Source organism: Porites lutea, chromosome 6 (assembly GCF_958299795.1).
Source record: "Porites lutea chromosome 6, jaPorLute2.1, whole genome shotgun sequence".
Classification (NCBI taxonomy): domain Eukaryota; kingdom Metazoa; phylum Cnidaria; class Anthozoa; order Scleractinia; family Poritidae; genus Porites; species Porites lutea.
This window is the reverse complement of record NC_133206.1, coordinates 29011322-29027807: the sequence shown is the minus strand read 5'-3', so window position 1 is coordinate 29027807 and position 16486 is coordinate 29011322. Positions and strand designations below refer to the sequence as shown.

Genomic DNA, 16486 nt, shown 5'->3' with positions numbered 1-16486 from the left:
TTAGGCTAACCAATGTTATTAGGTAACACTCGGAAAGTCTTTCACTTCGGGGTTGAAAAAGGAAAGAGAGCTTGCAATATCTGCATTGAAAAAGTCGATGGAAAATGCTGATTGGTGGAGATGACATTAGTAATGATGTCATTAACCTTGGCACATGATTGGTGGAAACTTGACAGCTCAGTCAATGGGGAGCCACAGGGGAATTGGAGATGGAATTCAAATTCCAGGAACATAGTCGCAAGCTCTCCCTCCTTTTCCCACCCTGCCACCTGAGCACCTGGAAGAGCTTGCTCACAGGCTAAGAAGTGGCAAAAGTCAATTATTAGACAAAAAATAGCACCTTATGTGGTCATGATGTGATTGTACACTTGACTGAACAGAAACCTTTTGTGCGATAAAATATAGCGTCTTCATGGTTGCCACAAAGATGGGTTGGTATGATGACAGCAGAGGTACTTATCTACCCTCCATGTTGATACTTCGGTCATTATGAATGCCAAAGACAAACATTAATTTGCAGAAAATGGTGGTCAAAATGAAGATGATGATGATTATAATGGCAAAGATGGCAATCATGATGATGAGGTTAAAGTTGACAGTGAAAATCAAAAGTTATTATGGTACGTGGTGGGGAGCCCAACGGTACTAACCTATTTATACCAGTGTGCCCAGCATTTGAGGTGATGCTACATGGAACGATTCACAACGATGATTTTTAGTGCAACACACCATCCAATGTTTGAATAATGTTGTAACCATTTGAAACTCGGCAATGTCACAATAATGTTGTTGCAATGCTGTGTTGCACTAAAAATCGTTGTTGCGAATTATCTCGTGTACCATCACCTTATCAGTGTTTTGCTAACATCCTTGTCACCCATGGGTAATCTCATGTGTTGCTAGAGCACTAAGGATTTTTAGAATGAGACTAATAGTGAACTAGATTTGGGAAAAAATAGGAAAAAAAGTTTTATAAGACCAGCTTTTTTGGAACGACTAGTTACCTTCCCATGTTATGCTAAAGGAAATATGGCTAACAATGATGATTGTACAATGTATAAAGTATTTCTAGATAATGGTACTAAGTAATTTCTTAGAATTGTACAGTAAACTGAAGAACATGTATTGTTTTGTACAACAACTTTTATTTTCAATCTTCCTTTGTGATACTATGACATTGTATCCAGACTACTTACCATTAATAGTAAAAGTGTATAATATTATTTAAATGACATTATCATTAAAGAAAGCATTTGAATAGAACATTTCTTGTCATGAACTTACTCAGTGTCTTGCAAACTAAACAAAACTATACACCTTGATACCATACTTGTATACTGCAAAGTTGGTTTTGGCAAGAGTTTATCTATCATTTCAGCATTTTTAAAGCCAATTCTGTTCTGGTATGGTGTGTAGTTCATTTGCATACCAAAGATAGTCTTAAAAGATGTAAAACGTCAGACAGCTAAATATTTCTTATTATAATAATGCGTTCTATCTCAAACTTTCTCTGTCAAGTCTAGACACAACCTCCCACCCCCATGCCGGGATCTTTGCCTGACTCTGGCCCGAGCAGCAATGAAGGAGACTAAATATATTTTTCAATATAAAGTCAATAATGTTTTTCAAAATACAAAGAAATCAGACTCCAAAATGGTCTTTGATAGCTTCAACCAGATCAGCCTTTTTGGTCCCACACTTAATACCAGCTTGCTTGACAAATTCTTTTAACACTGGAACTGTGAGCTTGGAAAGCTGTAAAGAAAAAAGCAGAAGAAACAGTATTTGCGCTGGACATGACTGTGCCCACAAAAAATAACAAAAGAATCTCGTGGGCTTCATAACCATTCCATTCTATGTATATGTGTTACAGGTCAAAATTAAATTTAGGACGTTACATTTTTTTTGATTCTCCCTTAGCCCTAATAATGAACTAGGGCTAGGAGACAAAGGACATTGAGAATCGACTGAGGTTAAAAAATTTTAACCTGAATTTCATTTTTACCTGTACATGATTTAATAAAAAAGCTATGGATAAATGTATATTAAAAACATATTGCTCTCTTGACAAATAAATACTTGAGTTAAGTTGTCAGTAATAATTTGGCTCAAAGAGACTGGCTGAACACTGCCACTTACCCGGCCTTTCTGTGCTTCTTCTCTCATATCAATTTCCACATCATCCCCTGGCTTGCTTCTTTTGGCTGCAGCTCCTCCTCCTTCAGCCTAAAACAAAGATGACATCATGAAAATTAATTATTTTTTTTAAGCATAATTCTCACAAAGTGTTACGGGGCTGTGTAGCATTAAATGGTCCAGGATTAGTTTACTAGTCCCAACCTCTTTTGAATACGGTAACTGACCTAATAAATGCCCGCTTCCCAATAAACGCCTCTTATCTAATAAACGCCCCCTCTATGCCGTTAAAATTGTATTGGATGCCCCTCTTTTAGTATCTAACAAATGCCGTCTATCAGAATTACTCCAGTGTACAAGGAATAATAGAAAAAAGAAGCAAAATCATTCAATTCATTTAGTTTCTTGCTTTATTAACAAGGCTATGCATATTTCATTTTGTTCAATGTCAAGTTTTAAGTAAGAATAGACTAACGATGGCAACACAATAACCCTGAACAAGGATTCTGACATTGATGTTGGGATTTGAAAGAGTCATATGGATCTCTGGACGGCCAAGCCGTATCAATTGATGGAGTGGATATTCCACTATTTTTAAACTCTCTTGACATTTTCACAGAAACCATATTAGTTTTGTTGAGCTTGTTACAGTTATGAGAATGAATGCCTCTCTCTTATAAACTCCTCCTATGTATTAAACCCCCCGCTTGGACCTCTAAAATTAAATAGACGATGCCCCAGGGGTTTATTAGGTCATTTAAGATGAGCTGAATATTTAGACAATATTTTTTCTTTGTTAACTGCAACATCCACAACACAAGAAAAATTCATGCTGGTCAGCCCTAATTTTCCCATGAACTACACTTCATTTACATGCTTGAGGTCCTTCCTTCCTTAAGTGTTCTCTTTATCAAGCCAAAAGTTATCCTAGAGCAACAACAACAACAACATATAAAACCCCTTCAATATTTTTTTATACCTTTCTTTTTGCAGCAGGTTTTCCAGCAGGATTATAATCATCAGGAAACACTACTTCCTTGAAATCCTTGATAGCCTCACCAGCCTTACGATCGATTGCTTCCATTTTTGGCTCTGCGATGAGAATAACAATTTATCATTAAAATTATTTATTTCAAGTCCCTAATTTTTCAAGAATTGATTTGGGACGTATAGTATAACTAGTGTAAGTTTTCTTTGTCATTGCCCCCCCAAAAGAAAAATCAAGTCAACAGGGACCATGGGATGATTTTTGCCAGTAAGAGTACATGCCATAAAGATAAAAATAAATAAATAAACAGAAGGTAGGAAATATAAATTATCTATTGACTGTTATCAAAAGAGATCGTCCCCGAATCTTACTTTAGGGTATATAAGGATGCTGCACTTTTCTGGGTACATGACTGATCTGCACATTCGAGTTGGTACAAGATTCCTTTCATAACAACAAGAGGAGGCTGCAACAATAATATCGTTACCTGTGTAATCAATGACTTCTTCTGGTTCATCTCTGTCTAAAGCCAAAGCTTCAAGGTTCTTGAAGTGTTTTTGAAGAGCTACCAGAAGAGAAGAATAATAAGAGACAGTGTAAAACAGAGAAGACTATCAGGAACAACACAATTTTATTTGTCATTAAGTAATACAAAAAAACTTAAAACTTGTTAGTTGTAACAATTTAATAATTATATATGTACATTGCATGTAACTTACAAGGATTTTCAAACTGAGAACTGCTAAATCCAAGGGTGAGTTTCTTGATGACTTCTTTGGCTTTACTGATCTGTTCTGATGTGGCTGCATGTACATTGTAAAAAATATTACAATAAATTTAAAAGATATGAATTAATAATAAAATAATTTTAATCCTGCAGGCATGAGAAGAGTCCATATCTAAAAAAGGGGATGGCATGGATCAAGTTTGAGAATCTTAAATCCAAACAAACAAAAACTACACATTTTCACAGCCAGTGCATTAGTACTATAGTATTGGAATGTGAGGATAACTTAACTTGCACCTGAATTCAGAAGCATTTGCTGTATTTAAACTCGATCCCACTATTAAAAAATGTACAGCATTAATCAATGATAGCTAGTGGCCCAGAAGCTTGTGTCTATATTAGACTCTTGGGGGTGGTGCAAGAAGTCACGTGAGAGCCGCACATGAAAGGAGATGCGAGCAACAACTACCATGTCTACATTGTACTTTGAGCATCTGGGCAGCCTCGCCATCAATTGGCTCGACCAATTGGTTTACAATACAGTGGAACCTGGATATAACAAAACTCTAGATACATAATTATGTGTAACAAAGTCCTCAGGATAACAAACAATATTCTTCACCCCAGCATGAGATAAAACAAAAAATATTATCATATTAGAACGTCAACAAAATGAAACCTCTTTACAGCAGTCATGCACATTTTTGCAGTCCCTATGGCCCTTTGTTATTTCAAGGGTTGATTGTAAGGATGGGGAATGGAGGGGAGGGGTTTAGGATTCTGTACAACATAATAAATTATTCTTTTGTGGTGTAGTTACCTTTAGGTGTCTCCTCATATTTCAGTCTCCTTAGGTCATCAGTAAATGGAAGAAAAATCAAATGGAATCCTGGTGGAGTAACTTGAATGTTGTGCTCTTCTAATTCTTCCTCCTTAATAAAAATAGCAAGAATTAAAATTTTACTTAAAATGTATTGTTGCAGAATCATTATACACAGTAATTTTAAATTTACAGGCTAAAAGTCTTTTTGTCCCATCAAGCTGAAGAGAAACATGGCACAAAGAGGTTATTTATCTACTGTCACACATCACATACCCCTAATTAATTACTACATCTGTTTAAAATAAGGTTTAAGTTCTAATAAGAAGGTTTAAAAAGGGGATCAAAGACAAATAATAAATAAATGCAAGTGTCAAACTAATGAGAATTTCAGGCACTGGGTGAAGAGGTCAAGGCAGCAAACTTGAAGTCAGAGGATCACTCCAGCTTCAACTCCTACTTGAAACATTCTCCCACAAAACACAGGCTGTATCGGATTAGCCAAGTCATACAACCATACATATATGTCACACATCCTTGTCTTGTACATTTGTAGCCCCTGGCATGGATTCAAGCAGCTGAGCAACATTGGAGAAAGCAAGTCTCTGGCACCTTAAACTATTAATCACGGTTTTAATTGACAGTTATAGAAGGAAAGGGGGGACCCTCTGGAAGTCTGGTCTGAAAAGGGTTAAAGTGCATTAGATACATATTAATTGCTTCCAAATTGTAACTTGCAGTTGTGTTTCGTTGTCCCTCTCTAGCCTACAGGAGGATAACAAATCATTAATAACTGTTATTTAATAATTATTAATAATAATCAAGTCAAGTTATTCACCTGTGGTAACAGAGCAACAAATCTTGGTGGGGAGCCACTCCTGGGTATGTATCGGCATATCGGCACCACGTCCCTTGCAAGACATCTTTTCAAAAGTGCTGAGAATAATGTGGTACTTCCAGTTACACTCTGTGAAACAAGTTTAAGACTGGCCTTTAAATCTCATTCAAATAACACCTCTATAGGCACTAATATACCCAAAAGAACACTCTCTGTGCTGCCATGCGTCTTTTAGTTATTTAATATTATTTTTTATTGTTTCTCAATCAGAGGCCATTTTCATAATTTCTGGGTGGACATATACATTATTTTATAGTATTTTTTTCACAGCTGAGAGAGTAATAATTAGAACATTAACCAGTTTCAAACTGATGAGTTCAAAAACGGTTCTTGGGGTGTATAAAACAAATTTCTTAATTTTCTTATAATATTTATTATGTTAAAATGTTTCTTTCCACATAAACTTAAAAACTAGTCAGCAAAATACCCCTTAAGGATGGGGCCTTATAGACACTGGAGATTTTATAAGATGTTGGGGGCTAAATAGAAGAGTGACTCTATTTTTTGGACTCCATTGAACTTAATCATGGCATTTTTTTACATAACATTTTAATTTGTTGGTTTCTTGTATTTTGAATTCTTCTACACTGTAGTGCACACCTTTTCACTGGGATAAAGGAACTGGGCTGGTCTGATATGAAAATAGTTCTTCAATGAAGACTTAGGTTTAAATCCCATCAACAAAAGACCTGAAAATGATAACAAAATAATATTAATAAAAAACCAACCAAAAACCAGGCTAAACATTTTCTGTTACTAACAATGAAAGCGGAAAGAAATATTATCAATTACAATTTAATGGGTCAATTTCAAGGGTTCAGGGGGGTTTGGACAGCCCTTTAATAAATACACTCATAGGAGAAAATAATCCTGACCCCAATGAGTACATTAATGTCGACACTAGCTGAAAAGACCAGTAAAGCCTTTTTTGGGAGATTTTATAGTTTTGCACCTCCCCTCCCCCCTACCCCCCGACCTTCCCCCCAACTCTCATCAGAAACTCCTTGATCTGCCCTTTACTGATTACTAGTTGCTTGTAATCACACAGGTCAAAAAACACAGCTCTAGCTTAATCTGCAAGAGCCAAGGAAGCAGTAAATAATTAATGGTATGAACCAGTCAGATTACAGTATTTTTGGTATTAACAGCCAGTGTATCATACCTGGATCACCAAATGTCTTCATAGCAGTAACTTCTTCTTTCTCAAAGATGACCTGAATTTGAAAAAAATAATAAATAATATTATAGTGGAATATCTCCTTTTGGGCACCTCTATTCAAGGGATAAGTCCATTCAGGGGACACACAATTTGGTCCCGGAAAAATTTCAGTCACATAATCTTTATATCTGTCGCCTTTACTGAAGGGACACCTTTCTTCAGGGGAAAGGGACACTTTTTCTGCAATCGGCGACAAAATTGTTGTAGGATGATTTTAGGGAACAAGAGAATCTACACTCCTCCCCCTCCCCTCCATTCAAAGTTGGTGTGTTCATTGTTTTCTACAGGTACAGTGTAACATAAACAGCAGCACATCATTGCATGGAGAGGATGGGGAGGACAAGCTTTAGTCGATAAAACGTCAAAAACCCCCTTTCAGTAAAGTGTCTCAGCTAATTTTGTCGTCGATTGTGGGTCCTAAAACCCAGGTTTAACCTCCATTCAGGGGACACCTTGGCACTCAAAACATGCCTGACAACAAGAAGGGTTGATAAGTTTAAAAGATTACACAGCCTGTCTCACATAAATCAATGAACTGACACTTGTGGGAATTCAACACACGTATTTGCCAATTATAGTTGTAGAACATCTAAGCTGCTTCAAATAATGACTGAAGCTGATTCCAAAGCAAAATAAAATTTAATTGTTATTTTTTTCTTTGTTGGTTAATCATTAACAAACCCCACCCCAATGTCTATTCAGGGGACACCTTCCTCAGTCCCAAGGGTGTCCCATCAATAACGGTTCCAATGTAGTATTGCTCTCAAAAATAAATGCCAAAATGTACATTAAGTCAAGAAGGTGTTCTATGCATTTCTTTTTTTAAATTTATACTGGTAAGCATTATACAGCCTTACTTTTTGTCCCCCAAACATCTGATAGAGCTGTATATCTGTTGGCATTAGCTCCCTTCCAGTATCCTATTAAAGATTCAAAATACAATAAAAGTAATATAAAGATTGTGAGACCCCAAAATTAAAATAAAAACTGCAGTTGCTAGACACAAAATTTAATAAAAGTATCTTTGCCTAACTTACAGGTCCAAAAGCGAAATGTATGAGTGTTACAAATTTTAAATTTTTAATGTCATGTTACTAAAATAATGTGTTATACAGTTGATCAATAAGTACTCACCACGCATATATACTTTGTGTGAGTTCTAATTTCCTCATTTGTGCGGCTGTCCAAATTTATGTGGCTGGATTTTTTTGCAGCTCCACAGAGGTTAAAACTGACCAGAAAACAAACATCCACAAAAATTAATTATGGGTAATGACCTAGCTACAGTTCTGTAAATAACATGTTGAAATTTTGTCCAATTATCACTGTGCATTTTAATTTTATGATGTTTTAAGCTACAATAATATATAATAGCGCAGAATTTGTCTGTCTTGCTAGGGCAAACATTGAGCGGGGCCCAGTTGTTCAAAGGCTGATTAGCACTTAACCCAGGTTTCCTTTTCTTATGTTCAAAAGTATTTTCTTGGATAATTTTCTCTGTTATTTTTAGGGCTTCCAATCATCAACCTGTAGACAAAAAGAATTAAAACTGAAACGCCTTTTAAGCTTTCAAATCTGAATTCAAATTGCGCACTAACCCTGGGTTATCTTAACCCAGCTTTGAACAACCCGGCCCAGGAAGTTAAAGTTCCATCAACTGGCAAACGTAGAATGCTTATTACTTACACAGAAACGCCAAGTTCAATCCCATCTCCCAGTGTCAAAGGAAATGTTGCCATGGGTCGTTTCTTGTGCTGCTTCCTCCTCACTCTGTTTTTGTAAAGAAAAGGCAACACAGTTTAATATTTTATTATTCAATGTAGCGGAAAGGACTTATATTATTGTACAATGTATCTTTCCAGGTTTTCAAGGTAGAATATCTGCACCATTGGTCTATATTGTTTTCTCATACAAGGAACTGCCTCACAAAATATTCAGAAGTGAATAAAAGACTATAAAACTAGTTACTGAAAAACAAGGATGGTTAAGTCAACAATCAATCATGTACCTCTACTTTAATATGATTTATTTTAGCTTAAGTTATAATGTTCTTATTTTTCTAGCTCATTTTATAATAAATCATTACAGCAAAATAATAGTTTCACTCCAAGGAGACTTCCAGATTATCCTTTCAAATAATATTCTTTATGTTTGTTATTAAAAGAAACGGAAAAATTTGACATGAGATTGAAACTTGCTTGGAGTGCCACTTTTAATACTCAATACCTAGAAAGTAGTTCTTCAAACTTCTCAGATGGATCAGGCAAAATCCCTTCTTCATCTTCATCCACTTGAATTAAATCCTGAAATGTGGAATGGCTAATGTGGAACAAACTTGTTTATACCGTAAAATAAAACAGCATGCACGAGTAAGACACCGAAGAAAACACTAAACTTTTGGTTGCCAATTGCCAACATGTTAACTTCATCGGACATTGTCGGTTAAATGATGGCAGACAGTATTAGCCATCATTAATTTAGTGTCTGTCTCTGAGACACTCAAACCAGTTTTTTTTGTTTTGATACTGACAAAAAAAGGTTTACAAGAATTCTGCACACTTAGATTCCTTCAAACCAAATAATAATCTTTGTCTGGGACCAGAGTCAATTATAATATTATTATTTACTATTATCGGTAGATTGAAATAGTATCTTGATCCAGTCATACTGAAACAAATACAAAAATCAAGCTGTTTTTCTGGCTGTTTTTCCAGGATCCAACTTATTTGTTTTTGGTAAAGGAAAAACTTTGATTTTTTATCATTGTTTCGATCCTAGAAAATTAAAATAACCTGTTTTGTTCTGTTTCAATAATAAAATTAATTATTACAATTATCAAAAATAATTTGTTTTGTATGTACAGTTTAAAAAATGAACAGGAGTGTATTAACAGGTTTCAAAACTAGAGGCGAAGTCAAGAGTTTTTAAACCTGATGATACACTCTTGAGTTTTTAGAACGGCTTCGGCTTCAGCTTCGGCTTCGGCTTCTTTTTAGAACGGCTTTTTAGATCAACTCAATCTTGCACTACTATTAAGATTGGGGGTTATTTTGGTCTAAAAAATTGGACGTAAAGTTTAGTTTATCAGATATAAAGACACTCGTTAAACATCAATTTCTTTTGTTTTTTCTTTATGACTTATTAATGAATTTTTGAATAATTGGGGAATAATGTACTTACCTGATAAAAGAGACTTGAGTCAAAGGAACCATCAGAAGGTTGAATATGCATCAGCTCAATTGCGATGCCAATCTCACTTAAATCCTGAAAAAGAAAAACGAAATTTAGATGAATATTATTTTTTCATTTATGGTACATGTGCATAAATAACATAATTTACAATGTGGCTAAAAGTAATCTAGGCAAGGTTAAACATGGGATATGCTGGCCAGTGGCCTCCACATCTAATCATATGCAAGACAGTCTTTGGGCATTTGCAGCCCTTCTCATAAATTTTACAGTACTTAAATTGTTAGACAATTTATTTTGCTCAAATTATCTTCCAATGCATTCATTTTAGCCATTTTGCCCCCCAGCCCTCCCTCCCTCCCTCTGGATGTGTCTTGGTAAGTATCAATGAAACTCTCCACTGAGGTTCTCAATGTGACAGTGCATAGTAAATGACACCCACAGGGTTTTCATGGTTACATTTTGCGCTCACCTGTGGCTCACTTAGTTTGTCGAGGCATGGCACCTTCCCCACACCCATCTTTAATTTTGGCAATGGGTTTAAATGTAAACAAATCATAATAATATTATTTTGCAGGTTGACAAAAATAGTGGGCAAGGGTCAGTTTTTGTCTTACATGTATTTATAGCCTAGCAAATTGTTACTGGGGGTGTCTTTGACTTGCTTTCCCTGACTTAAACAGTCTTAAATCAAACACACAATTGCCACCATGACCAAAAGCCCTGCTCATGATGATCTTAAAATAAATGACACCTACCCTAGACTTGGTCTTTGCTTGTCTCTGGAAGAAGGCAAAAAAATATGTTACATGTAATTCACCATTCTCAAGCTGGTTGTAACTAGCAACAGGCCAGGCCAGGCCCAGATTTAATTGAAATCAAAAGATATTAATTCTGTTATTTTAGTACAGAAAATGGGTAGTAATTATACCATTATTAAAAAAAATAATAATGATAATTCTTTGCAGCATCCAATAAAGTGCTACCCTCAAGCATTTAAGGCATGGGAAATTTAATAAGCACCATATTAATTTTACCCTTTCTAAATTCAAGTGAATACATTGTAAATTGTATTCTTACCTGAAGGCTGGGGTTATCAGCGTGTGGATTATCATTATTTGTGAACAACATGACTCGCTTGTGGCCAATTTTCTGAGAGCTACAATGTAACCATTTTGTACAAAAAAGGCGTAAATATAAGATACCTTTTCAATGAGTCAGCATTTTTTTAATGCTCCGCTAAATGCAGTGAGGTACAGGAATATGAAGCCAGGTGGAACATAACTGACCCCTTATGTTCTGACGCTTTATTCACTGTGAGTTTCCAGCAACTCTCCGGTCAAGATATCCATGTCTGTAAAAATCAGTGTGGCTTTTGACTCCTGTTGGTTCGTAGGTCAGTGCACTTATGCCACAGGATCCCCACCCAGGTATCGCATGACGTTGTTTCAGTAGCATATATTACTACTTTCCTACACTCCGCAGGGTGGATACTCATTCATTACAGAGTGGCTGCAAACATTACAGTGTATATACCAGTCTCCCATGATAGAAATGACTACACCTTGGCAAGAAGTAATCGAAACTTAGTCCAGGATTTTAACTTAAGCAAGTTACATGTATAAGTGACAAGCATCCACCTCAACTCTCAAGCCAGCAACACAATCATGTACTCTTTCTTTTTTACCCAAAACTGGGCATCTACAGCACACCTACACATCCACTTGGCTACAAACCTTACCTAGGATCTCTGGATCTATTAACAGTGGGATCTACTTTTTAAACTTCAGTGTGCTGAGCATTCTTTTTCAGGCACTCATAGTGCAGTACACAATAAAAACACTATTTCAAGAAGTCATACCTCTTGGCAAACATATTTGAGCATGTCCACAGAACATCATTCAGGGAAAATCCAGTGTTGTGTCCAAATTTGGTGGCAAAATTATCACAGCTGTCATCTGAAATAGATATTGAATGAAACAGATGTTAGTAGCAAAGTCAAGGAAAGTGTGACACTTCATCGAATGAAATAATCTTTAGTCAACAAATAGTTCCGGGTAACCACAAAAAAAACAAGCTCAAAACAATGGATTGAACACCAGTTGTTGTAGTGTTCTTATACCTTCAAGAAATCTTTCAAGATCAAGGATCTTTTTGGCGTCTGGTGAATCTAATTCCTGTAGATTTAAGACACAAATAGTTATTATCATAAATATACAGTTGTACTATTATCATTTATGACTCTGGTGAAAAAGACCAAAGACCAGAAGCAACCAGATTGAAAACAGCTGACAGTGATTATATATATATATATATATATATATAACAGAATAGTATTTCAATTTACAGTACATTATGTAAGTCAAGTTACCTGATATATATAAACTTGCTTGAAGTCGCTTGAATTTTGGCTTTTTTCCTAGAAATGTTATAAAAATAATACTTTCAATCAAATCAAAACAGATCAAAACAGGGGTATAAAAATGTAGGTTAACTTACAAAAGACAAATCAAGGACTTAAAGGGTTGGTATCAACCCTAAAGAGCCATATGTGCACTGAACCTGTACCCCTTTCACTTTTTTTACCTTTGGAATTATACTTACAGTTCCAAAGAATACAATGCCAATCTGGTCTTTGTCACTGCTTACAATTTTGTTCTTCAGGACGCTCACAGCACACTAATGAATGCAGAAATTAAAAAAAAAAATAGGATAAGATCTTGGCTAGAATACACTATAGATAATTAACCCAGATGTTTGACATTTATGAACATGTAGTGATGGCTATAATATTAAATTAGAGAGAAAAATGTTTATTTAAAAATAATCGGCTACAACAAAATAAAAAGTATCTGCTCATTCAAGGTACCGTTGTGGCCTATTTCTTGTTAAGCTACTACTCAATATTATTGATGGCATCAACAGTATAAAAAAGGTGTAATTGTAACTGCTTTCTTTATTTTTAACAATGAATTTTAATAAATACTCTGTGGTATTATTTTGATACAAACCTTTATACACAGCTGAAATGGAATTTCTCCTCTTGACTTTTTGAACATTTCTCTGCAGCAGTCAATTACCAAAATTAGGCTGTCCCTATTGTCCCAGCGAGTCTAATAGAAATTAATGGGAATATTAATCAGTTTTTCCAATCCTTTGGATCTGAGTAGTTTCTTCATCAAAGTAAGGTAGGGATCAGTGCAATGGGGTTTGGATAGAGGGGGAGGGGAGAAAGTGTAGCAATTTTTGGTGTCTTTAAACTGGCCAAATAATTTTGTATTATTATACATAGTCTCAAGTGAAACACTGTATTAATAATTAATTTATTTTTATCATACTGATGGTAATAACATTATTATTTCATTTATGATTTATGATGCCTAGTATTTCTATTACCATGCATATGTTACAGGTAAATAAATTAAATTTTTTAACCAGGTGAATTCTAATTTTTTTTTGTCTCCTAGCCCTATTGTTCTAATTCATGAATAATTAGGGTTAGGAGACAAAGAAAATTGAGAATCAACCTAGGTTAAACAATTTTAACCTGATTTCAATTTTGATGCGTATCATATACAAAGTAAGGATGGTGATTATGATGACGCACACCACAATTCAATATTTCTATTTACTGGGGATATTCCATTTTTTATCCCCAACCGCTGCCCCCACCCCCCTCAAAGATGGATGCAATCTAAACCCTTTCATTGACGCCCTTTGAAAAAATGAAATCCGAAGGGTACATTGTTTTGTTGGCACCTTTTAACGGGGTGGATAAAAAATTGAAAGTCCCCAGCTGTTGCATCTCCAGTACACATTACCTCCACTCCCATATAATTTTTATATGACCTATTAAATCCCTGAACCAAACGTAATTATTACAACGTTCTATTGGAGAATTTTTTTTGGTGGGGGGAGGAAGTTAATCGCCGAGTCCAATCGAGCCATTTAAACTTGTTCGATTGGGTTCGATTTCAGCTTTAATAAGCGTAGAAGGAGCGTTCAATTAATAACGCCCGCGAGGCTCACGAACAACCGAAATCGATTTGGTACATGTAGGAAAACAATACAAACTTGACGATCTGGATCGAAAACATCATCTTCATCTTCTTCTCCAAACAGTCCGGCCGTACTTCCCCAAAACGTTGATGACCAGTCAGACATTATCAATATCTTCGCTGAGCAAGTTTATTTGCTGATCTGGCAGAATTGATTTCCGATGAAGATACTGCTAACTCCGAGGCCCAGACCACGACAAATCTTGGCACGATTCACATGTAATCCTGTTCAAAAGAAGCAGCAGCCAATCGCAAGTAACTGCAGTTATTGTAGCACAAAAATCAAACCAAACACCGAAGAATTTCCAATCAAAATAATTATGGTTTTTAGCTTCTTTGGTTTCCCGCCATGTCCGCCGCCATAACTCTAGTCCCAGTCTCCCTCAAAACCAGGAGACGTAAGTTTTTCGTTATGTATGCCACACCAAATGTCCTGATATAAGCAAAGCGCGGCCATTTTAATTTTTGCGCGAGCATGAAGACGTTAACGTTCCCCTTTCAAACTTTTTCCAGAGGTCTGAACAATTTTTATTCTAATCACTAGGGAGTGGTAATATCTTAAAAGATGTATAGAATGTTGGTAAGTATGTATTTTTCACCTTTCCTTTGCAAGTGGGCGCCAAGTCTTTGCCCAGTTTCTCCTTGGCGCTTATTGACCTTATTCACTGCTTATTCGATCCAGGTTTAGTATCAAGATTTAAGTTAGCTTATAGTCTGGAATAGTGTCACATTTGGAACGTAAGGAAGATAGCCTTAATTTTGAGGTTCTTCTCTTGTACCGTTTGCAATTTTCAGAGTTGGGCTGAAAAGTGATGGGGTTGTGGCCTCGACCCACTTGATCCCTCGTGGCCCTCCCCGCCTCTTCTTGACCGCCTTCAGTGGTTGCTTGAGGTCCCTAATACTCTTGCTCCCCAAAATTGTAATTTTTTTAGATTGCAGAACCTCGCGAAGCTCATGATCAGGTAAAAGGCCAGCAGTAGGATAAAAGGGGCAAAAAGCCAAGAGAGAAAAAAAATTACAAATCGCCTCCATTTTCTCCTCAAAGTGCCTCTGCCATCGAAATACATTGTTAAAGGAATTCTTGATGGCCAAATTGGCCACAAATACAACCAGGCTAAGTTTGTTGTGGTTTTGTTTTCTTTACTTGTTGCAACCTATGCACCAACCACACACTATGCTAGTTTTAACAAAAATAGTTATAAACCTTGCTTTGCAAGGTATCATTCTAATTCATTCAAAATATTTCTTCGCCTCTGATTGGTTTACTTTGAAACTCACAAAACCGCAAGCACCACAAGTATCTGTGGAATGTGAATGTATTGTTAGGAAAAAACCAGTACGGTGTGAAAAAAATAAACCGCAAACAGTAATTAGTTTAGGGGTGGTTAGGTTTGCTTGCATGTTCCAAACTTGTGATTGCTCACTAAACAGTGAACTTTCCTGAAATCTTTCACATGTTCGCAGTTTTCTCTGGTTTACTTTTACAAAACAATTCTTGATGGGGGCAGGCCCTAACAGAGGCTTACAGTGGCAAACATTGGCAAATGTGAGATTGAGGAGGCTGAAAAATGCTATCAGATAACAGTTTTAGCCATTTCCATGCAAAAACTTGGACAACCGGCCCAAAAAGCACCTTGCCCTATCCCATAGTCATGGTGACTGTTGGAGCGCCACGAACCCAGCAACCCTTTCCCTCCATTTGATTTTGTTTTCAGCTTCTCTTAGGGTGTCGCAAAACTGTCCACTCAGAGACATTATTTTCCCAATGCTTCTTTTGTCAGCCCCTTCTTCTCCCTCCTTGCACTGTTCCTTGTAAAATTGTCTTGGCAAGCCCTGCTGATCTTGATACATGCCCAAACCACTTTCACTTGCGTTTCTTTACGGTGGTTAATACATCATCATAGGGCCAAATGGCTTGCCTGATTCTTTCTCTGACTGCATTGCTGATGATGTGGTCAAAAATGCATTTTTTGACCACTAGCCGGCCGGCGTCATCAAAGGTTTAATGGCTGTTGGTATAGCTTGTCCATATCATTCGTGCCTCTTAAACTTCAATGTATGCACATACCTAGTCAAAAATACATTGTAACTCGGAATTTTTGAACCTTCTTTACTTTTGTAACAGATACCTTCTGTTCTGATGACGCCAGCTTGTCATCTTATTAAGAAGCCATGAGTCAAATTACAGTCAGAAAGTATTCAGTGTATACGGAAACCACAAAAAGAATGGCATGGTTTTGTACAGACTTCCGTTTTGCAAGCCACGTTGTCAACCTGAATTGTGCAAAGCCAGTTACAATCAAATCCAAAGGTAAAGTACAATCATATTAAGTACACATGTATGTGACATGCAATTTACAGGATGCAGTCCCCTTGTGGACTGGCATCTTGCTGTTTGCAGATGAACTATACCAATGGTCTAGACAATGGGTGCGCCAGCTACAATGCAGG

The 16486-nt window shown here is 36.3% G+C and overlaps 1 protein-coding gene across 1 annotated transcript; it reads right to left on the bottom strand.

Annotated features, from left to right (window-relative positions):
• Positions 1 to 1166: 1166 nt before the first annotated feature.
• On the bottom strand, positions 1167 to 14406 carry LOC140941208 (X-ray repair cross-complementing protein 6-like). Its single transcript, XM_073390184.1, has 22 exons — positions 14052 to 14406; positions 12989 to 13090; positions 12582 to 12656; positions 12349 to 12396; positions 12100 to 12154; positions 11839 to 11935; positions 11058 to 11136; positions 10736 to 10759; positions 9969 to 10052; positions 9015 to 9091; positions 8475 to 8558; positions 7923 to 8019; positions 7646 to 7708; positions 6732 to 6783; positions 6170 to 6258; positions 5510 to 5638; positions 4672 to 4783; positions 3844 to 3927; positions 3612 to 3689; positions 3116 to 3228; positions 2140 to 2226; positions 1167 to 1755 (listed from the first exon to the last, which is right to left on the bottom strand). Exons 1-22 carry the CDS (start codon positions 14139 to 14141, stop codon positions 1642 to 1644), a joined length of 1833 nt encoding a protein of 610 aa, XP_073246285.1. The 5' UTR covers positions 14142 to 14406; the 3' UTR covers positions 1167 to 1641.
• Between the last annotated feature and the right edge of the window lie 2080 nt (positions 14407 to 16486).

What these genes read in the sequence shown, in the direction of transcription:
- LOC140941208 (XM_073390184.1), bottom strand. Translation starts at nt 14,141, where the DNA reads ATGTCTGACTGGTCATCAACGTTTTGGGGAAGTACGGCCGGACTGTTT. An exon ending in ATTGAACTTGGCGTTTCTGT is followed by an intron (nt 8,020 to 8,474) that starts GTAAGTAATAAG and finishes TTTTCTGGTCAG; the next exon opens with TTTTAACCTCTGTGGAGCTG. An exon ending in AGATGTTTGGGGGACAAAAA is followed by an intron (nt 6,784 to 7,645) that starts GTAAGGCTGTAT and finishes TTTCAAATTCAG; the next exon opens with GTCATCTTTGAGAAAGAAGA.